This window comes from Cavia porcellus, unplaced genomic scaffold, assembly GCF_034190915.1.
Source record: "Cavia porcellus strain 051 isolate PalLab524CR breed Dunkin Hartley unplaced genomic scaffold, mCavPor4.1 scaffold_6, whole genome shotgun sequence".
In the NCBI taxonomy this organism is placed as follows: Eukaryota; Metazoa; Chordata; class Mammalia; order Rodentia; family Caviidae; genus Cavia; species Cavia porcellus.
Window position 1 is genome coordinate 33234651 of NW_026947489.1, and position 23471 is coordinate 33258121.

The 23471-nt window shown below is 40.7% G+C and overlaps 1 protein-coding gene across 7 annotated transcripts in view; it reads left to right on the plus strand.

Annotated features, from left to right (window-relative positions):
- Meis2 (Meis homeobox 2) overlaps window positions 1-23471 on the plus strand; it is a 202205-nt gene that overhangs the window by 40006 nt on the left and 138728 nt on the right. For all 7 annotated transcript variants that reach the window (XM_063250305.1, XM_003475671.5, XM_003475673.5 and 4 more), the window contains one exon: window positions 20787-20932. In XM_063250305.1, coding sequence (XP_063106375.1) covers window positions 20787-20932 — 146 coding nt within the window. The remainder of the gene's footprint in view (window positions 1-20786; window positions 20933-23471) is intronic.

A 23471-nucleotide genomic window follows, 5' to 3' on the forward strand; every position in this document is an offset into this window, starting at 1 on the left:
AAATTATTTAGATATGCAAAATTTGTTTTCCAGTGAGGAGAGAGCTTTGTTAGGAGTGTCTGCCCAGATCACATGACGCAACCTTTTGACAACCAGAGTCTGCTGGGGAGGGCTGTGCGGGATGACTTTTTGACCCAGGAAAGAATGCTGAGAAGGTGGGGATGTACTCAGCCCCAGCCCAGCTCCTGGATCACAGGATCCAACTTTGTGTTAGCTCTGGATTTAGTATCAGCTGATAAAGAAACTTCAGGGAATTTCCTAAAATTCTTCCAGACCTTTACTGTTATTCCCACTGTCTGAAGTAGAATTAAAAGCAAACAGTAAGAAACTGTCCTAGGATTGTATGTTGCTGTGTTCTTCCCACTGGCTCATAGACTAGAACCCATGTGTGCGACCTGTTTTCCTGCGGAGAATTAAGCTGGTGCACTTCGGCTTGGTGGCTTTAGGTGGGTATGGGGCTGTGGGGGTGGCGTAAAGAGAATGAGTCCATTGCTCTAAAAGCATTCCCAGTAGCCATGATCTTCGTAGAAACAAGAATCTATTGTGTAGGGCCGTAACCTGAGAAACTCTGTGATCGTGCTTGTTTTACTCACCAACATTGATCCCTGGTACATGTGACCCTTTGAAAAGGAGCGCTGTGTTGGTGATTCCTCTTATTACTAAATACCATTGTACTCATAATGGTCATTTATATATGGTTACACTCCACGCCTGTGTGGTTAATAACTGTTCTCTAATTCTGATGCCACCTGACCAGCCCGGAATACAGGACCTGGCCTCCTGATTACTCTCTTTAGCCGGTCTTCTGTCACTCCTTCATGTCCTCTGTAAAACAAACTAGGACCATAGCACTGCTGAAGACAGGGTAGCACAAGTTCTATGGGGCAAATGCTGTGGGAGTCTGTGGAGGGAACCCCAAAACCTGCAAAACCTTGATGAAAACAGATTATTTTATTTTTCCTGTTCCTCCATGTGTCTGCATGCTTTAGCACTGATTTCTCAGCTAGTTGGATCCCAGGAGGCCCCATCGAGCCCTGTACTGCTCAGGGAGTTGCAGCTGTGTAAAACGAGGGGAAATGTAGTTTGTGCGAATTGTTCTTTACCTTGGTTTGGGTTCAGAGTGGCAGCTGCGCTCCGACTTTGTGTGTGATAGCACAAAGGCCAGCAAAACTGAAAAGCAAGTCAGCAAGTAGAGAGACAAAAGCAACCATCAGCTAATGCAGCTCCACATGGCCTGACTAATTTATGAGAAAAAACTGTTCTGTTCATTGGATCAGCACTCTGAGGAGGCAGGTGGGATTGTAGGAAGTTTTCATTGACTCTCCTGAGCAACTAAGGACGCCACGAGAGATTCTTCTCAGTTTGAACTTTATCAGGGTCTACGCTTAATCAATAGAGTATTGGAAAAAGAATTAATTACTAAAGCAGAATAAAACAGCTGCATTTTAAACTAAGGATCCATCAATTCAGTAATCTTCCAGTTACAGGCTAGGTGCCGTGAGGACTTGACTCCATGTAATGAGGAACCCGGGGAGTTTCCTCATGAACAGACTGGGAATTCACATTAGCCTGCTTCAGCTATTTGTCATTAGTACAACTCATTTCTCCTCTCCTGCATTACAGCTTGTATTTTATGTACTGTGGAACCCACGAAATTCCCACATTCATGGGAGGCAGGAAGGGTGTTAAGGCGGAAATCATTGTCACCCTGAGAAAGAGTCTTAACCTAGCTCAGCCTCTTTCTTCTGCAAACTGCGGTGGGAGCGGTTCTGAGCTGGACCCCTGCTCCATTGTGCTGGGGTGGGGGTCAGCGCCCTGCCTGTAGAAGACACACTGGCTTGAACCCAGCCTGGAAATGTTTCATCTATAATTTCCATAATGGTGGATTTCAAGGAGGGCTGAGGAGGGTTATGGGAGATGAATTAGGTTTTTAGTGAGCTCATTAGGAAGCCAAACAGAGTTGAGACGGCCAGGCGGTGAGCGGGGCTGTAATCAGTTCTGCTCGCTTTGTTCTCTGCCTTCGGGACATGTTTGGAAAAACTTCTTCGTGGCGGGGGCTGCCCAGCCAGTGCTGAGCTGTGGCTGCCATCCTGGTGGCTGACTTGTTGATTTGTAAACCTCTTAATTCATTTTTTTTGTTCAATTTAATCTTTTCTTTCTGAAGGAAAATTAGTTGAATGTTAGCCCTCTTTGCACTATTCACCTCTTAAATTATGCTCATTTTGAAGAGCTTGTTATGCCTGAATAAACATGAAATGACTTGGCATTTTCCCATCAGAGGCACACCCATTTTAACACCATGTATTTACCATTCCTGGAAATGTCTCATTAACTTCTGAAAATCTGCGAGCGTGATATTTTGGGCTACTGTAACACACCTCTTGGCAGTCACAGAAGGCAGTTTGGTTAATGCCTCATAATATCCATTTTTATTCTCAACATGAAGAAAGACTCTCTATAGAAAATTGATGCAGTTTGCTCTGCTAATTTTCATGCTCATTCCAATTAATTTAACATGACCCAGATCTGCTTCCTCGGGCTCATCCTGACTAATTAGTAAAGCAACACCTAGAACAAGTTATGTTTAATAACATTGAGGAACACTAGTTGTGAGTGATTTTGATGCTAATAAAGATATTCACTGATGGGATAGATATTTTATGTCAATTATGATATGTAATTTAGAAGTTCCAGTACGCTGGTGGGAGTATAGAAAGGCCAGCAAGTATCCATGGGAGATAATAGTGTTTTTAAGACTTCCACAACACCTAAGCAACCCCTGGGACCAGCTTCTTTACTTATTATTTATTTATTTTGGTAGAACTAGCAGGACTGTTAACCGATTCCATGGTAATGGAAGGGGTGGAGCTGTGGCATTACAGACCTAACCCATATTTACCAGTATTTACTGAACCTTGGCGAGAAAAGAAAAGCAATTTGGCCATCAGAAAGCACATTTGTTCAAGGAGAAGGAGTGGTTTCCCCACCTCTGTGGTTGGAGTTCTTTTATCACATTTTTGTCAGTGAGATGAATCAATTGTATAGCTGACTGCAGTAGAGGGGGAGGTTTCCAAAGTTGAGTCATGTTGTTAACGTGGGAGTGTCGGAGAGCTCTCCACTTTCTCACAGGAAGACAGTTGAAGGTAAGGCTCTTAAGAGTGACAAAAATTACAGGGAAGTATTATAACGGTGCTGGGCTGTATGTTAGTGACACAGGGCATGCTTAGCATCTGCAAAGCCCTGGATCCAGCCCCCAGCATCGATTAGATTAACTTCTATGCACCCATTTCTTCTGTGCCTACCACATGCCAGGACTACACATGTGGCAACATGATGAGAAGGAGCTAAATGCCTATTTTTAGCCCTACTCAGGTTCATGATTAAATGTAAATTTCTGATTGCTTTCATCAACCACAAAAACTTTGACTGATGTAATGTATAGAAATGTTAGGAGGTTTTTATAGGAAGATAGAAAAAATCTAGATGAATGATGTCTAACACCTCACCTTTAGCTACCAAAGAGGTAGGCATGACCCCTGTCTGTCCCTTGTTACTTCTATGACTTTGGGTGAATTTGCTCCGCCCCTCTCAGCCTCAGATCTTCATGTGGAAAATGAAAGTCACTCCTGATAGGATAGTGAGAATTAAATGAGGTCACTCCCCTAAAGTGTTTATCAGAGTGTTGGAAGAATGAGTGGTCAATAAATGGGATGTTGTGTTAATGCTGTTGTTATTACAGAAAACAGTTAGAGTGAATATTTCTCCAGAGGCATAGAACAAAATATGTGCTCGTCATTTCTTAACACTTACTGCTATTGCTGAAGTCTAAAATTAGAATTGACAAGAATACTTCCCTTTTCTAAATATTACAAACTGTCTTTCTTTGACATCCCTGTTGAAAAACATGCAGTCTCCTGCCTCCTAATTGTTCATTGGTAAGTTTTTTTTTTAATGTAGAAAGTCATTGGCTCTTTATAGGCTGGACCTTCCATTAGTAGTAATCATTACACTTTACCTTTTTTATCTACTGAGCATGCAAAGAGAACATAATTGAAAAACTTACAAGAGTGAGGTTAGATACAGTGATCAGAATAAGCAAATTGAAAAACAGAAAAAACAAAAGTGGTAACCATATTATAACTGATGGCAATCTGAAAATATTACTTTCTGAAATTACCATTTTGGTAGATTGAAACTGGTGAAATATTAGCAGTTTTAGATGGTTCAGCCTAATACTTTTCATAGACCACAGTGATTCAGGCAAGCTAAGAAGTCAGCAAAGCATTAACCTCATATGTCTTATCTGTTAGATGGGGAAATCATGTCCTCACACTTTGCTATGGTAATCGATTATTGAAAAAAATAATTTGAAAGCTGAAAAATTGTTTTACAAATATAAATATTTATTGCCAAGATCACACATTCCTAAATTGTAACACAAGTCTCACAGTAACTAATGCAGTAATTATTTTCCTGATGTCTTACGTTTGATATAAAAACAAATGTCAACATCACTGACTAACAAAATAATACATAAACTGTAGGAAAGCTAGGCCTTTTAGTGAAAATTCTACAAATATAAAATGTATTTTCAAAATGAAATCCTCTAGGTTATATAATTCTTTTTGCACCTCTGGTCATTTAAATAATACAGCACTTTTGAGGATTCCAAATTTATTTTAGAATCTTTGAATTTTCACACATCATAAGATTCAAGATACAAATAGTTGAGGAAGTGATTACCCATTTTAGCAGATCTGCACATTGTAAATGGGACAGTTGCCATTTACCAGTGGTAAGACCCTTGGTAGGAGTAGTTTTACAATTATGAAGTGCAGTTGGCCCTTCCTCAGGGATTACTGACTGGTGGTGGAAACTGTGTTGTACTGGGTCAGCAGTGAATTCCTCACTCAAATGGTGTCGAGTCAGCTGGTTTTTAATTTGTTATCTTCTCAAGAGTGCATTCACCGACTTTATCACTGAGAAGAATGACTCCCCAGCCTAGGGTGAGCAGGATCCGGAAATGTGCTGCATCAGCATATGAAGCCTGGACTGCTATTTGATTGGTGGCTCTTAGATCTGCTCTTAAAGCAGAGATGGCAGTCCTCCCATAGGCTGGCTTGCCTCAGGTATGTGATAAACCCACCTAGAGAGGAAGCCTTTCCTTCCTTCCTGGCAAAGGGCTGAACAAGTTTCCCAGTTAAGCTAAATGCGTTCCATTTCTTGTTTTATTGGGAAACAGGTCCTGGATGAAATTCATATTTGGTATCTCTTGCGTCGTCTTTCTTCATGGCAACATGGGGATGTCCTGTGGCAAACAAAAAATTAGTGTGGCCTTTGTGCTCTATGCCTTCTAGAATTAGTTGGATGACAATCAGGTCTTGTAATATTTCCCACGTAGTGATGCTCGTGGCCCTCGCATTTGTACCATGTTGAAATAGGAATTTTGGAAGAAGGAGGCCATTTTCTTTATCTAGCAAATGTACTTTTCAGCAAATAGTGACTCTGTTTTCATATTTTTCCCTGTGGATGGGACTTTAAAGGAAACGGAAGAAGGAAGGAAATAGAGACACTGAAACTAACCTTTATTGACTTTTGAACGTGAACCAAAGTATCATCACACATTGTCAGACAAATCGCTTGGTCATAATCAGGCATTAATAAGAGATTGCAGTGCCCAAATTCTCCTTACACTTACTTTTTAAAGTTACAAATTCCATTTCCTGTGGGAATAGAAGCCATGCAGTGCAATGGACAGCAGAGACTTGAGTTCAGAAATCTAGCTGTGCTGTCAACTCAGTGCATAACTTTAGGCAGAATTTTTACATTATTTGCCTTTGGTTTTTGTGTATATTAGACAGGGATTACCATACCAAGTCTGAGCTGCTCCGTACGTGGGTTGATGCCTATTATATCTAGCACACATTAGGTGATCCACAAATTAGTGCCTTCTGTCTTTATCCAATGGATTCAGGGATGGTCTGAAGGTATAGAGCTGGCTGCAAGGCTTGACCCTAACCTTACATTACTCACTAGTTTTTAATCTATGGGTGCTTAGAGGAGTCTTTTTATGAGCAGTGTTGTGGTTCCCCTCTGAAATTGACCAAGATCTCTAACGTGGTGTGACTTTTTAGGATTAGGAAATGTGAGTTAATACTAAATTCTCCCAAAGAGTTTTAAAAGCATAGTTTATTAAGAATGAATTACCTTTCTAAAAATATTACTGGGGTTTTCTATAACTTGACTAATTCTTTATTAACAAAAGTTCTTACAATGAAGTTTGGCCAATGGAGTCGTTTTCAACAAAATCTGCAAAGTATCCTGACCATTCACTTCTCACCTTCCTAAATTAGCAGATTCATAAATGCCATATTAGAGCTGGGGATATAGCTCATTGGCACAGTGCATGACTGGCAAATATGAGGTCCTAAGTTCAATTTCTGGTACCAAAAAATTACATATATATTCATATATATGTAAATATATCTCATATTAATAAGCATATAGACAGCATATTTGAGATATGTCCCCATAGCATCTTTCAAATACTTCCTCTAATATTTTTTTTTCCTTTCACAGCTGTAAAACCAGTATAATCCCAACTCCGCCTCTCTCTACTCTTGCTGTAATTCCAACTAAAATCTGTGCTGAGTAACAACAGGTTTATGGAGATTTAACGATAGTTTACTTAACGTTATTTTTATCATATATTTGTAGAGGGATGATTTCCGTACAAAACCTCACCCCTATGGTGAACAGTTGTGAGTGAGTTTTACTGCTGTGTACACTCATGAAATCTGCATCATATCACCATACTGGATGTTTCCGTCACAACCCAGAAGTGTCCTTAGGCCCCCTTTTAGTCCATCCTTCCTTCCTTCTTCCTACACATGTTCTGAGGTGACTACTGATACATTCTAAGTTAGTAAGCATTTGTCTTCATTTTCTAAAATTTAATATATTTAGAATCATACAGCAGGAAGTCTTTGGTGTTTGGCTTCTTCACTTTAGTGTAATCATTCTGAGATGGAACATGTTGCCTGGTTTTCGTAGTTCATCCCTTTGCAGCAGGCTCTCACTGTGTTGCCGAGGCTTGAACTCACCCTTCACCCTGAGCCCCCACAGCAACTGAGATGACAAATAGGCACCACCTCCCCTGGCTTCTGGTCTTTTCTTCCTGTAGTTGGTAGTGTTTTGGTGTATGAATGTACGATGTTTTGTTAATCTCTTCCTACTCTTTCATTTTAAGATACAAATAACTAACACTTATTAATATACCTTCACTATGTCAGATATGGTGTGAGACTAGATGTGTGAAGTTCTTAAACTTATTAAATGTAAAACAACTGATATAAACTGAAATGTAGGAATTTTAGCTCTTACCTTTATGATTTCACTTAATTTTCACGATTAACCTATCAAATGTGTACAGTGTTCCCCATTTCATAGATGAGGAAACTGAGGTTCAGAGGAGATTAATCTCTTAACCCAAGTAATACTCAGCAAATAAGAAGTAGACCTGGGGATTGGTCACAGGATCTGGTTTATTCCACATCTTGTTCTTCTATTGCAGCATCGTTTTGCTCTAAGGACATGTGACTCTGTACTTGTGTGGGGGGAAGGTGCAGAGGGACAGAGAAGAGAGACACGGACTCTGTCAGAAGTGAGTCTTTCATAGTCAGACAGAATAGCACGACTACCCAGTGCCATAGAATCAAGCCAGAAATTTAGGGGGGGAAAAGGGAAACCAACTATGCAGTGTGCTGCTGCAAACGCAAAGCCTCTTCTTCATTTATTTCCTCCTCCAATAAAGTTTCTTCTTCCATGCATCTTACAAGTGAATGCCTTTGAAATTTATGACACATCAACTCCATGGCCAATTTTCAACTCTTGGAGACCATCATCCTAGATAGCTTCTGTTTCCAAATTTTAGATACAAACCCATAAAGCTCATATGCATATTCCAAGAAATGAATCATCCGTCAGTTTTTCCTTAAATGCTTAGGCATGTACTATATCTGTGATGTTCTACAAAGCTCTAAGAATGATAAAAACATAAAAGAAATGGTTCTTGACTTGATACTTACTGTAATTGGGTAGAAATGTTGGAGAGGTGCGTGCATGTGTTATATCCATTTTTAGAAATCATCTGGCATTATTATGAGTGTTATAGTAAGCCTAGAAAGAATAAATAATTTAGACTAGATTTCTGCTATGATGTAACAGTCGAGAGGAGAGGACTGATTTTAGTGTTAAGGTGAATCTACTTTTCATAATGTATCTTTGTAACATAAACAATATAAAATTCATCCCAAATGTTTCTAGTACATATGTTTGTCCATATGCAGGGTGCTGGACTGACGTTGGTGAAAGGCCGTGAACTCACATTGCTGTGAGGCACTTCAGGAGAGATTGTGGATACCTTAGTATTATCTCCTTCAACAAGTTTCTTTGTATTGAAAGGCACAATCTTCTCTTTTAGAAATATTTATATAATAGCTTTCTTGAGGTATAATTCATACACTTACAAAACATTCATGCTAAGTGTACAAGTTGGTATTTGTTAGTGTATTCACAGAGTTATGCAATCATTGTCATAATTAATTTTAGAATATCTTCACCACCCAGAAGAAACCCTATGCCCATTAGCAGTCATTTTTAAATACTTTGAAAAGACCCCTGTGTCAGTGTTCTTAGTCTATAGGATGTGTGAAGAGCAGTCAAGTCATGCTATCAGATTATTCTCATGTATGTGCATACATTACTTGTTACACATGTATCCTGGTACCCATTTGCATTACATTATAAAAATGTAACACTATATTTATTTATAGCAGTATGCATAAATGGAGTGCCTAAAGGCATAATTGCTAACTTTTAAAATGTTAGCAACTTACTTTATAAACTTCTTAAACTAAGATTTAGAGTTTGGTTAGGCAACTCTGTTGTGTTAAAATGTTCTTTGAATAAAATGCACATAATGCGACTTGCTGGTAGTTAACAAAATGCTCCCAATCTGATGTGTTACTGGTTTAGAAAGTACTCACCTAAAATCAGTCATCAAATTTATACTACCATTGTTCCCCATGTAGCTATGACTAGCTTCCTAAAATCTCCCTACAAGATGTGTTGATAGATACTGCAACCTAGTTGTCTTAGTGAATTATTATTATTATTATTATTATTATTACTATTATTATAGAGGTGATTATCTTTTCTGTTGATGAAAAGAGTTATGGTGGGGATTGTGTGTAGGTATTATTTAATGTCAGCTTCAAGTTTGCACTTTTATTGAATATTCTAATGTTTATAATAATTGGCAAAGGAAATATTTAAAAATTTTTTAAATTTTATTATCCTGCTTCTTGAACTGATACCTGTTGATACAAATTCATAGAAAGATGATCATAAGAATCCAAACTCATCAGCTCTTTTGCATTATAAAAATATGTCACCTTATTTGTATTTTAGATAGCAAATATAATAAAATAAAGATTCTGAAAATTAAATGAAATAATTGCTGCTGCAGACCAAACTTTAGCTTTTGTTAATATGTTTAACAAATTTTATTACTGGCTGCTATGTGATGTTTCATTTAATAATATAATATACTATGCTGAAAGACACATTAAGATATAAAATTCTATAATTAATGATAAAATGAGAATATTATTATCAGTGTATTCTGCAACATATTCTTTTGATGTAGTTAATACATCCTTGGAAGCCAGTTGCATTGTAATTTTAACATAAGATGCTTAAAATATACTTTATATTATTGGACTTGTGTGGAAGACATACTTCTGCAAATATAATGACCATATCTTTTCTTTGAGACCTGTTGATTCAGAGATGTTAGCCAGCTATCTTTACTAAAACACTTCACAATGCTAAATATAGTCCACTTCAGTTAAATATGGATATTTTAAAAAAGAAAATCCCAGTTAGACTGCAACAGAAGGACATTTTGTGTGACAATATTTTGCATGATTAAAAATTTAAACAGAATAACAGCTATTTATATTTACAGTTACAAGAGTAATTACTAAAGCAGACAAAATACTTAGAGCATAATTTAATAATGTTTTCCTTCAGCAAAGGTGCCAAAATTGTTATTTGCATAATTTTCACAATTTGTACTGAAACATAGCTAAAGGAAATTAGGAAGACATTTCTCCCAACCACCTTTTTCTTTCTGTAGGAGATGTAGGACAGAGACTTATGTATCATAATAACTGATTTGTGTATAATTTCCCATAAACAACATGACCCTGGTGTTGAACCATTAGGTGAAAGAGTTGTATTCCATTCATGCTTTCTCTTTTGGGGTCTTTATTTCAATGGCCAGCCTCAGCCCAACTTCCAGGCTCCTAATTATAACATTTACTGGTTCAAAGATTAACCTCCTGAAAGGGCATTCTGGATGGCTGGTAACTTGAGCAGCGTGGCCTTCTCTGGGTCTCTTTCTCTCTCTGGTTCTTTGTATCACAGGAGGGAGATGATGGTATCTGGCACATTCCTAGGATGACTCAAAGATAGCAGCCTTCTGTGTTTGGGGCTGAAAGATTGTGAACTCTGTGAGCTGAAATGCCACTCTGGGGAAGTGAGCCGAACATTAAAAAGCTTTAGCTGTAGGTAGCATAGTACAAGTACAGTCAAATTTGAGAGCTGGGACTCGAGTGGACATTTGTCCCTGCTTTCTACCTTAATAAAACCTGAGTGTTAACTGTGGAAAAGGGCATCTGAGAGATCACTAAAAATGAATCATTAGAGTGCCCAGAAGAGCTTTATTATGATGTACTGTGAATAACTTCGGAGCATACTCTACTTTTATGTGTGCTTATCAGGTAATGGAGTAACAAGTACATTCTTTTATCCTGCACCACAGAGATTAGGCAATCTGCTGAATTATAATGGCAGAGGAATAGATTTTTCTGCTGGATTCATTCAGTCAGTATCTTTTGGAGAGTCCTGTAGGGTACCAAAAGAATAGATACCATTTACGATACTTTAAAATTTGTAAATTATATATATATATGTACATATATATATACATTTCAAAGGCAGATGAATGAAATATATATGCAAATGAGAATAACCAAATAAAGTGAAAAACAGGCTAAGAGTGTTGCAAGCTTTCGTTCACTTCTGCTCTTAAGGATTAGAGAGTTCCAGTCAATAAACAAAGCCATTTTATGGCTCCTAACGGGTAAATTGAGGGGACGGATTTGGTCAAGGACCAGTATGAGGATGTTTCTGTTCAACAGTTAACAGGATTCAACATGATATGGAAAATACAGGCGTGTAAAACTATACTACGATACTCACGTTGCCAGCTAAAGCCTAAAAACACAGCCACATTTACATATGTGTCCATCTGTCTGTTTTTACACTTTATTTTTCCAACCAGTGGGTGAGTGGTTTTCATCCAAGCTGCAGTCTGAATTTTTTTCTTCCTCCACCACTTTCCATTATATCATATAGATGCATATTTTAAAGTGCGTGTTATTTGTCTCTGGACGCACATTTGCACAGCCTTGGCTGGGTTTCTCTTCTTTCTGGAAGGTTAGCCCAGCTCTGCAGGCCCGACTGCTTTGCAGCTGCCTGACCCAGCCAGGTTGTCTGGGGTTCACTCAGTGAGTGGTTTGTCACCTTCTCCTGTATACCCCGGCCCTCCAGCCACCATGGCAGGCCAGGATGACGCTGGCCTGGCCACAGTCCAGGGCAAGCCGGTGAGAATGAAAGTGCTCTGGTCTCTTCAGTGGAGAGCCTGCCTAAATCCTGTGTAAATAGAGGGAGGATAACAAAGAATGAGCCCCTGCAGCTCTGAGCATTTGGAGCCATTTGGGGCTGAATTTGCTAAATGCTGCTTATACCGCCTGAAAAGTTGAAGAGAAAGGGGAGAATGAAATCCCCTGGTTTTTTCCCTTTCTGCTCATACCCAGGGGGGAGGGTGTTCAGGACCTGGAAGCCTGAGGTAAGCCGATGAAGACTTGTTTTGTTGTTTTTTGTTTTTTTTTTTTTTTTTCAGTGCTCTTTTGAGTGTGCAAAAGGTGGCCTGGGTCACTGTGCTCTCTTTAATGTCGGAAAACCCACACAGTTAGTAAATGTTGCATGTAAACACAGGCATTTCATCTCCGCCGCTCCCCTCCGCGCTCGTGGGCTATGAACGAGTCACTTGAAAAATCACAGAAAAATTTCACTTCAACGTGTCCAGACAGTTAAGCACAGCAGGAGAGTAAAAGAGATCAGTAATTAGCGGGTCTTACTGCTGCCCCTCACTCTCCCTGGGTTTCTGGGTCTACAGCCTCCCATCCACCCTACTCAACTGCTCGGACTGAAAAGATGTTGCTTGTGGGAAGGTTTACTTTGTCAGTGGTTCTTGGAAAGCAAGTCTTACGGGGAGGGTTGTGTTCTACAATAGAGGCAAGCAGAAGCTGCTGGGTTTTCTTCTTCCTCCTCCCTTCCCCTCCCTCCCCCTCCCTTCCTTCCTTCCTTCTCTCCCTCTCTCTGTCCTCCCCCCTCTTTCTCTCCCCCCTCCTCTCTTCCTTCTGGTGCTGGGGTTTGAACATGGTGCCTTACCACTGGGCTACTTCCCCAGAGCTGTTTTTATTTTTCATTTTGGGACAGGATCACACCAGGCACCAAGTTGCCTAGGGTGGGCTCCAACTTGCACAAAGTGCTGGTATTACAGGCATGAGCCACCATGTCCACCTAGTTCCTGGTGCAGGTTTCTCAAGAAGATACACCAGTAAAGCCCTCTAAGGGACTCCCTAACAACCAGAATACCTTTTGACTCCTAGTGCATTTTAACCCTTTTTTAATCCAAATACCACCCAGTGTATTAGAGAAAAAAAAATACTGAAACAAGAAAGAAAATTAGCTCGCAAGTGCTGTGTGCCGCTGGCCATGGCGATGCTGACGAGGCGGTCCGCACGTCTCTCCCGCCGCTTCCTGTGGAATGCGGTACTGCTCCCGCAGACAGTAGAGGACACAAGTCTTGAGTTTTTTTTTTTTTTTTTTTTTTTTTGTCTTTTTCATTTTTATCGGTACCGGGGATTGAACTCACGACCGCCTGCTCGCAAGGCAGGTGCTTATGCCGCTGAGCTAAATCCCCAGCCCCAAGTCTTGAGTTTTTGTGAGGGAGGAGTGTGTGTTTCTGTGGAAGTGAAGTGCCAAGACAATTCAGCACAGGGCAGAGAGAATGGAGACAAGAAGCCCAAGGACTGCTGACCAAAAGCCAGGGGATTTTCTTCACATGCTACGGCTTCAAAGCACGTGATAGTGTTATCAAGTCCAAAACAGGTACCAAGAGGCTGTAGCTACCAATTTTTTCCTTTTACTAACGTGAATATTTGCTCCGTGTCAGGGATTGGGATCAGAAGTGATTAAGACACAGGTCCTGCCTTGGAAAAGCTCACAAACAGACAAACTAGTGAACAGATAAATTGAAAGAAGAAAAGTAAGTATATCAGAAGCAAGAACAAAATATAGTACACTAATTCTGTTACTGGGAACTAGGGGAAGCCTTACAAAGGAGATTCCTTTTTCACTGGGTTTTGAATGTTGAATAGGAGTTTGCCAGCAAAGAAAAATGTCAAAGGGGAACACTTTTAAATGAAGGGAAAGGGTATTCTAAGTCCACAGAAAAGATTACATATATGGAGTCTTGCAAGATCCCTTGACTGAGGGAAGTCTTTAAACTCAACATATATTCCTGTTTCATAATCATATTTAGGTTTTAGATACACAGGAAACACAAATAATTTTATGGGTAGTGATTAATCTTATCTGCAGAAGTATACTTTGGCTTCATTCTTGGTTTACGTATGTGTGTATGTGTGTGTGTGTGTGTGTGTGTGTATGTATATGTATATATTTAAATGTGCTTTCATCTAATATTTCTTTGGAACATAAATGTGAAGACATTGGACTTCTCTTGAGCTCTCTTTTCTTAGTGGTGAGGACTAACCCAAAATCTTACTTTACTCTTTTGTCTTATTCTCCCAGCAGTTTTTGGGAGAGGACAGAGGGATGTGTGCATGTGTGTGTGTGTGTGTGTGTGTGTGTGTGTGTGTGGACCTTGAAGGATGCAAGTACCACTCTGCCACTTCTGGGTCATGTTTGACAAGTCACTTCATTTCTTTGAGGCTCAGTTTTCTTATCTGTAAAATGAAATCAATACAGTAGGTCCTTCGTTTATTGTGAAAACTCAATAAGGATTGATACATTGCACATGCCAGTGACAGCACCAGTGTGCTGATGAAGTGACAGCGGGTGTTGATGAAGAAGAGGAGACAGTGTTTTGCATGTTCTTAAGATGAACTGACTGTGACAGTACTTATTTAATATTATGTAGGAGCATCCTAGGAGCCTTACAGATCCATGCATATAGATGCATTATGTGAGATCATAGGTGAAAATACTCACTTCACCTACAGATATTTCAACAAATTATGTAATTAATTTAATATATGCAGGTTTGTTATCATATGTAATACATATAAGTATTTGTATATTCATGACTATATCAAATTTCTGGAAATGGATATTTGAAAGTTATTGGTATTTGTTGAATATATGTGTGTGTGAATTTATTAATTTATTTGTTTGAAGATAAGGGCTTGTTAGGCAGTTTAGAGTGGTTTTGAACTCACTATGTAGCCTAGGCTGGCCTCTGACCCCTGGAAATCCTCCTGCTCAGCCTCTTGAGTTTGGAGATCGCAAGCATGCATCACCATGCCTGGCTCTAAATTAGTGAATTTAGGTCTTTAGTGTTGTGGATAGATTTCCTGCACTTTCTTGTGTTAAATTCTGGGTGACCATCATAAATAATATTATAAAAAAATAAAAAATAAAAAAATAAACTGTGCAAAATGAAAATGATAATGAATATTATATGTTTCTGTTGCTCAAAAGAAAAGAGGCTTTTTCTTCCATATAAGCTATTATTATTTATTTAACATATTTTTTACAAATGAATTAGCTATCAAACTTAGTCTAGAATGAGAAATGATGATTAAAAAGTGGGCCATCAGTTTACTCAAAGAAAATACAAATAAATTTTATTTGTCCTATTTACTTCTTTAAACATGGCTATTTTTAGATGTCATTTGACCACGTGCCATGCGCCCAAATATCTGAAACAGCCTTTGTTTTAAAAAGCGACTTTGAAGGAGAAGGATATATCATTTTAATCATGGTCCTGTGAAGTATTAAAAAATATGTTCAGTGATGGGATCAAAGCCCAACCAGTCTTGACCATGTGGACCAGAGGGACTCAAATCTGTAGGGTATCTGGCCCCTCAGGTCAGCCTGCTGCTGTCCACATCAGGAGCTCCACTTGGGCCATGGTAAGCCATTTATAAAGGTTCTGAGTCTCAAGGACCCTCGCCATGCTGCCTATCTAAATAAAGCCCCTGCAGCACAGGCTAACTGGGAGAGGAAAGTGTGTGCATTTCCAATGAAGGCCAGCCTGGGCCAGTTTTAGTTCGGTCCCAACCTTTGGAATCCCAACATGACTCTTCTTTTCACTCAGCCCTTTCCCTAGGAGGCATTATTTGTTTCTGTCATTGATGGTAGGACTCAGATGAAACAATGCTTCAGGGAGCAAAAGTTTTTTCCAGTGTTCAGGCACAAGCCAGTGGTGGGAGACTGGACTTGGAGTTGCCATGTCTGGGCTCCTGTTTATCCTGTGGGATTTTGAGCAAGGATTTCACCTGCTGGCTTCAGTTTACTGCATAGTAAATGCTTGTGCTTTTAAAGGATGGCGTAAGTGGTGGGAGATGGGTTAAGACCACCTTGGTTGTCACAGTCTGCTCCTGGTGGGATAAGAAGGAGAAGACCGTGTCTCTGTGATACTACACTGATCATAGCTTGTCATGACTGTTCTTACAATTTCTTTACCTCAAACCACGCCATTGATGTCTAAAATAGAAACAGGTTTTTGGCTACAGGGAGTAAGACAATAGACGAATGACAAGAAGTTGTGGTCCTTTTGCCAGAGTACCTTTTGTGACCCAGTATTTTAGGAGGGGAATTTCTGCTTTAGGATACCCTCATAGTATACCCATGTCCTCCTTGATTCATTGAAACACAGCTATGAATGTGGATTTTCCTCTGCACTCTGATGCCCGTGGTATCTGAGGACTTAGCATCCTGCCACTATACTGTCTCAGCATAGCTTTTTAGGTAGGTGTATGCTCGCACAACTTACCACTAGCTGTGCCCTACATTGAGCATAGTCTGCTTAGCTATGGAAAATATGTGTGACTTCCTCGAGAGCATGAGTGTAAATCCGGCTAGAGATGCTCTCAAAATACTTCACAGTCTTAAAGTAGGAGGAGGATGCAGAGATTAGATCCAGGCCTTCAGACAACACTGAGGGATAGCAGACACAGGGGAGGTCTCTGTTTCCTATAGCAAATGTCCTCCAGTGGAAGTAGGGATTAGAGCCACCTAGAGAGCTTATTCACCGCTGGATTGTTGAGCCTCACATCTAACATTCAGATCCAGCAGGTCTGGGTTAGACCCGCTAATTTGCATTTCTTACATTTCTCAGCTGATGCTAAAGCTGCTCTTCCTCCTTTTGAGACCCGTTGTTCTATAGCTCCTTGGTTCTGTTTAACTCACAACCCCAGATTAGATGAAGTTGCCTGATGGCAGAGCACTGGCTTTCCTGCAGTGAGGGAGGTCTGGGCCAGCTTGCAGTCACTCATTCTGAACACTTGGGCCATTCATGAGATTAAGGTTGAATTTTAACTTCCCAAGGTTGTCCTAAGATTGTTTGTGTCTTATTTCAAGTTAGGCCATCTAATTGGGAGGCTTCCAAAAGCCAGTTAAAGGACCAGTGCTGGGCTGATTGTGAAAGCAAATTTAAGGAGCTTGTTAGAAATACAATTTCCTGGTCTCTGCCCTAGGATATTTTGATTCAGTGGGTTTGAGCTGAGACCTTGGGTCCTGTGTCCTTAACAGTCTCCCTTGATCATTTAATCTACTTCAAATTCATCTTCCCACAGACCTTGAATATTCCTTCTCATGGTCACATGCTTTATGTTCCAATAGTGCACATCTGTTTCTAGTATTTTGCCCAAAACCTAGACTGTGCCCTTGGTCATAGAATTAGCAACCTTTTAAAAGAAGCATGCTCAGTAATTTCTTCCTTTAGTTTTTCATCATCAGAGTTGGCAGTACTGGTGGCAGGTCTGTGGTTCAGCTAGGCCCTCCAACAACCCCGTGGGCACTTGGGCTTCAAAGCAGCACATGTTTAGAAGTGTCCGTCCACACGGGTGACCCCCACCTCTCCAGAGGAATGGCCGTTAGTTGCTCTAATAGGACCATGGTTGCCTGTGTGAGGACTGCCAAGAAGAGAGGCAGGTCCTTGAATAAGGTCACTGATCAATGCAGTCATCCACTCAGCCGACGGTGACTGCGTGTCTGCCCCAGTCAGGCGGGGAGATGTGCTCTTAGGAATAAAAGATAAACTAGTTCTTTAGCTCCAAGATTCCATAGTTTTGAGTCCTCACTCCAGTGCTGAGGTGTATGCTGTTCATCTTTATACCTCTTCGCACATGTACTCGTGCTTGTTGTCTTATGATCTCCACGCCCTTCTTGATACATTGAGTCACATGTGCCCAGGGTTCCCAAGCATCTTACGCAGACACCCACAAGCCTCAGAACAAGATAACGGTACTCCTTTACCAGATACTAACTCTCACGTCATCTGCAAAATTTTATGGGAGGTGGCAGAACACACAATTGCCTTTCAAAATTTTCTTTATGCTGTTGTTAGTGCTGTATGCTGGAGTTGGTTCACAGTCCAGTAGAGGGGAAAACAGTGGTATTTATTGTTGGATTTGGGAGTGGAAAATTCTTCTCTTTATAGAGATATAAATGCTAATATTAAAGTTTTCTGTCTGGTATCTAGTTATCAGTAGAAATCCTGACACATTTTGTATATAATTCTTTGTTACGTGGGATCTAAAATCAAATATTTTACAACATTTATGTAACATGCACTGCTTTACATTAAAATTCATGTAATGCTCCTGTTTCTCCAGTTTAAGTCAATCATCAAAGGATGCCCGAGCTAGCTATTTTTTTCTTGAGCTAAATATAGTGAATCATATAGTTTGAAGGCATTATCAACCCTCTTTGCTTTTAAACAGGAGAAAATGCACCGTGAAAATGCTGCCTCTTTCATTTTTAAGGTCATTGATTGGGTTAAAAAGGCAAATGCGTTTTTTCGTTGAACTTCCTTCAATTAGGCCATTAACCTTTTAAAATAAGTGTATTCAAAAATCTATCAAAAAAGCTAAATGAGATTTTAACAAAATCCTGACAATTTCAGCTTAAACATATACACAGAAACCATATGTGCTTAGGAAGAAATATATACACACAGGCATTGTTTACAGAGTGTGTTTTTATATTTGGAAGACACTGAAGGAAGAGTTATTCTATACATACATTATCTGAAATGTACATTCAGATAGCCCACATAGATTTTACATTGAGAGAAAAGATATCTCTATTGTGGGAGGTAGACAGACAGACTGACTGACTTCAAACTTGCACTTGCAGTGTAGATTTTTTTCCTTTCCTCATCTCCGGGTGCTGCTTTTCAAAATTGCCTTAGGCTACAGAACAGCACCTCAGATCCCCGAGGCCCACTGCCTGGCTCCTAATAGCCACTCTCCATCTGTGTCACATGAACAGCTGATGAGATCGCGCCAGTGTCTGTATTTTGGAGAGCACATCCACCCAGGTTAAAGTGCCGGGGTTGCCAAGGAGCAGTCAGAAGCCATTAGTGTGGGTGAGAATTTGCCTTGCAGCAGTTCCTTGGCGTGGAGGCAAGCATGTGCACGTGTCCCTGCATAGGCTTGTGTGTGTGTATGTGTATGCGTGTGCGTGTGTGTATGTATTCTTATGTAGGTGGCCCCTGGTGCACATGGGTGTGCAGGAGAGGTAGACAGATGAAGGAAAGACTCTATATATCCAGTATTCAAAAAGTTAAATGCCTTTGTTTGGGGTCTCTCTCTCTCTCTCTCTCTCTCTCTCTCTCTCTCTCTCATCACAACAGAAGGCAAAGAAAAAGAGAACAGCAACTTCAGGGTCATGCTCTAGTGTTTGGGCAGATGGAAGGGAGCTGCTTTGCCTTGGGGCAGGGTGGTTGTAATGAAGTGGCCTGTCAGTCTGTAAATAGTGAGGGTCATCTCTTCCATGTGATGGAGGGTATCGCATTGCAGTGAAAATGGAAATGTCAATAAAATTAATCTGCCAGCTCTTTGCTGTGGTTTTTCTGCTTCTCTGGTCAAAGAAGGTTGAGGGTTTTTTTTGGCGAGAAAGGAGAGGAACAGGTACAGGGAAGCCCACAGAGCAGACCCGGAAGTTAGAAGGCCAGTGACCCAGTGGGCAGGAAGTCTGTGTTGTAGCCCAGTCCGACCTGGGGAGGAGGGAGTGTATCTGGGAAAAGGCTGGTGGATCTGTAGCATTCCTTGGGAAGCTACAGAGCATCCCGCTCAGGCTACATTGAGCACGGAGTTTATTGTTTTAGGCTTTCTTAGACAAGGTTTTTACTTAGCATGGGATTTATGGCATTTACTGCTAATGAATGTCTATTCTTAAATTACAAAAACCCCCATCTCAGTGCAATTCCCAGATGTTCTTCCAGGACCCCAGCTTCTTAAACACCAGCAGGGAGCATAAACTCTCCACTTCTCTGTTTTCCTCTTTCGTGTGGCTTCAGGCTAATGATGTGCAAGAAAAACACAGCCATCTATAAAGCCCCAGTGCTGTCCCCGAATTCTTCATTTATTTTGCATTTGATTATGCCACAAGTCGGATCTTGTTTCTTTCCTTTTTTTAAAGTTATTAGTTCAAATATTAATGTAGGGATGTGGCATATATTGCTGGTCTTGATTGATGCCTTCCCAAAAACAGGAAGACGTGCTCGTATGAATTTTAAGAAAGTAGGGGTCCTGCAATGCCTTGCCAGAAGAGTTTTTTAGATACATAATTTAGATGCCCTCTAGGCAGGCTTTCAAGGCATTTTTGCCGGAGGGCAAGAAAAAATAACTATGACTGTTAAAAGTAAATGATTTTTGCTAATGCACAATTAATGCCAGAGAAAAGCACAGAAGAGAAAGATGTTGATAGAAACTTCTGATTAAGTGAGTGCCCTACCTTGATGTGATATACCCCCCCCCCATGATAATGATCAGCAGTGCGGAGAGCTAAAAGTTTTCACGTCATGCAAATGCTGAGTGCAGGGTCTCGCCAGGAGTATGCGAATGCGTGCTCAGGAGGTGACAGAATCCAGGAGGGGCTGAGCAGGCAGTGTGTTATGTGCAATCAACAGTGACACAGTTACTGTCACCTATGCAGGCAGCCTAGAATATATAGACTACAGTACATTTAACTTGATTATCCTACAGTGTGTGTGCACCATGGGCGTGGGGACGGATTGCCACTGAATGGGTTTTCTGATGGCGCTTTTCCCACATTGGATTCCATAATTGACAAAGAGCTACTACACTGTGTCAAGGACACAATTATAATTGAATTAATGATATGGGCAAGTGTGAGACACACAAAATTAACATTTGAAGAGGCCTGGTTTAATTTTGTCTTTTACATATTTGTGTCTCCAATTATACTTTAATGAAAGAGCATATACCCGCTTAATGGATTTCTTTCAACAGGCTTAGCCAAGCTCATCATTAGCTACACTGTTGTTGGCACTCTTGCTATGTTTCCTCTAACACGTCTTCCTTTCTTTTTATCAGGGGATGGTTTAGACAACAGTGTAGCTTCACCTGGTACAGGTGACGATGACGATCCAGACAAGGACAAAAAACGCCAGAAGAAAAGAGGCATTTTCCCCAAAGTAGCAACAAATATCATGAGAGCATGGCTGTTCCAGCATCTCACAGTAAGTCAAGATGAAAGAGAAATGGTTTTTCTTGTTTTGCTAAGTTCTCCTAGCAAGTTAGACTCCGATTAAAAAAATAACAAGATGCTTGTTTTCTTTCTTGCAATCTGATAACTAGTAAAGCAGTTGAGGTTCTATCAGCTATTACCATCCAAAAAAGATCCAGGATGTCGAGACCAGCAGAGGACCTTACTCAAAATGGCCTAGGACTAAAAACAGAACGTATAAGTAAATTTGTTATCTGTGCTAAAATGTGTGAGAACAATTTCAGATAATGTACCCACAACCAAAGGACATTGCTGTAAAGAGCTCACAGTTCATAAGCATTGCTGATTACACTATTAATGGAAGCTGTCTCCTTTAAGAAACGGAAAAGCCTCTTGCCACATGCATGCTCCAGCCCTCAGCATCAGGTGCAACTTTCCTCCTTGAAGCAGTTTGCAAACACACCATGGGTTCCTTTGACAAATAAAGAGGTCATGGGTGCTATAAGGTCCTTATTTGGAAAGTAGAAATTCAGATTATTTTTCACCCATTTTCAAGTCCGTTACCTTAAAAGTTAACCCTGTTTACTTCTGGGGAAGGGATTAATGATGAGCAGCATTTTTAATGTAACAATTTATCGTTATCCTTCTTTATGCAATCAGTTTTATGTGTTGGTACATACTGTTGACTTTAAGACTTGTGACCAAAAAATGACAATATATTTTTACAGAGAAACTAGTTATGCCTCTATTTTACTGTCCATTTGGATCTTCTGGGAAAATGGTAGAAATTTCAGAGGATGTTTCTTGCCATAATATTGTTTTCAGGCCATTCTGTTTAGACTAATGCTTAAAAAATAGTGACACATGGGAAGCTGAAGGTCTCCTTTGATTATCCGACTTGTGTGTCGCCATGCTGAATGACATTAGTTACAGTGTCGTGAGTCCAGGACAAGGTTCCACTTTTATTTATGATGGTGGCTGCAGACTTGCTCTTCCCACAAAGCTACCGAGGCCAAAGGGTGGCGTGGCGGTGGGGAGGGATAAGTGATAGATTCACATTCCTAAATCGGCCATCTCAATGTAAGGACATTAGTAGCAAACTAAGGTGTATCGATCAGACCTGTGGTGTCAGGATTAGCTGGGAGAAAGACAAGGCGGCCGTGATGGTGGTTATTCTTGCCTAGGAGCTATGGCCATTTCAAAGGTCAGGGCCCTGCACCGACTCGGCTCAGAGGAATTAGACAGAACATGCGGTCTCTGGGCTGATTACTTAACCAAAGACAAAATAATGAGTCCTAAGCAAATACTGACTAATTGAAAGGGCTGTAAATCCATTACATATTGGTCAGGGATAATCAGGAGTATTTAATCACTTTTATCTATTCAAGAGCACTGAAGCCGCAAGAGCAAAGCCCTGAACCTTGCCATGTGGTTATTATTCTCATCATTATCAAAATTACTTCACAGCTGTTCGCTGCTACATCACCTCAGCTGGAGATTTACTAACCTGTAAAATGTTTTTAATTTGGAAGTCGAGTGAGTGTGAGGGGAGGAGTTTCTCATTTTTACCCCGAGGTTGGTTTGGTTAGAGTAGCAAGCAGCACAGGCAGTGTTGCTGCGAAGGGCAGGCCACCTGCTTCTCCTGCCTGGCTCACCTGCTCAGGCGCCTTACTCCGTTCTCGCCTGCCCAGCCTTTCTTGGTTGAAAATGAAGAGTCCCAGCAGTTGCTTTGCAAACAGACATCTGCCTGTGTATTCAGCCTCTCTCTCAGCAAAAGCCATGCTGCAGAATAAGCAGCACTTTGGGAAATTTAGCTGCTGTGTTTACAGATGAGCAAACTGAAATCCAGAAAGGGAGGCAACTAGCTGAAGGTCAAACTGAGTCCAGGACCTAACCCTCCTGAGCCTCTCAGCTGGTGTTTTCCACGGCATTATGACAACTTTGCTAAAATCATTACTGTCTTTAGTAGTTGCCTAGAAATCTCGCAGCATCTTCTATCCATACACTCAGCGGGGACTGGGAGAAGTCTACTTGTTTTTCGTACTCCCTGTGCCCCAGTCCTTTCCAGACAGAGCAGACTTCGGCCCTATTCCGTGCGTTGACTGTCATGTGGAAGGATCGGGGCTCCTTGCTGGACTTCTGTCCTTGTAGTGCCTCACCTATCCCCTGTCCAGGACCGTGTCTCCAGCACAGTGGCCACAGGCTGGGCATTGTGGCTGGCCAATGATTCCTGCACCCCTGTGGTTCTTCTGTACTACAAACCAACTGTAGGAACTTATCCCCACTCCAGAAGGGTTTTCATGGAGTTGTATGTACGGAAGGGCTCTGTGCGGACGTCTCTGCCCAACCAAAATGTTTACTGTGCGGCTGTCACTGGTTAGGGAGAGAGGGCTTAAATAACCCGAGCCCAGGAGTCAGGAAGCCTGCATTTCAAGTCCAGTTTACCTCTGCACTGGCCAGACGGTCAACTCCATTAAATTCCGGACAGTTTCTTCCCCCGGTTTTTCCAGCGAGAGGGACACATTGCCACATTTATAAGCTCCCTGCTGACG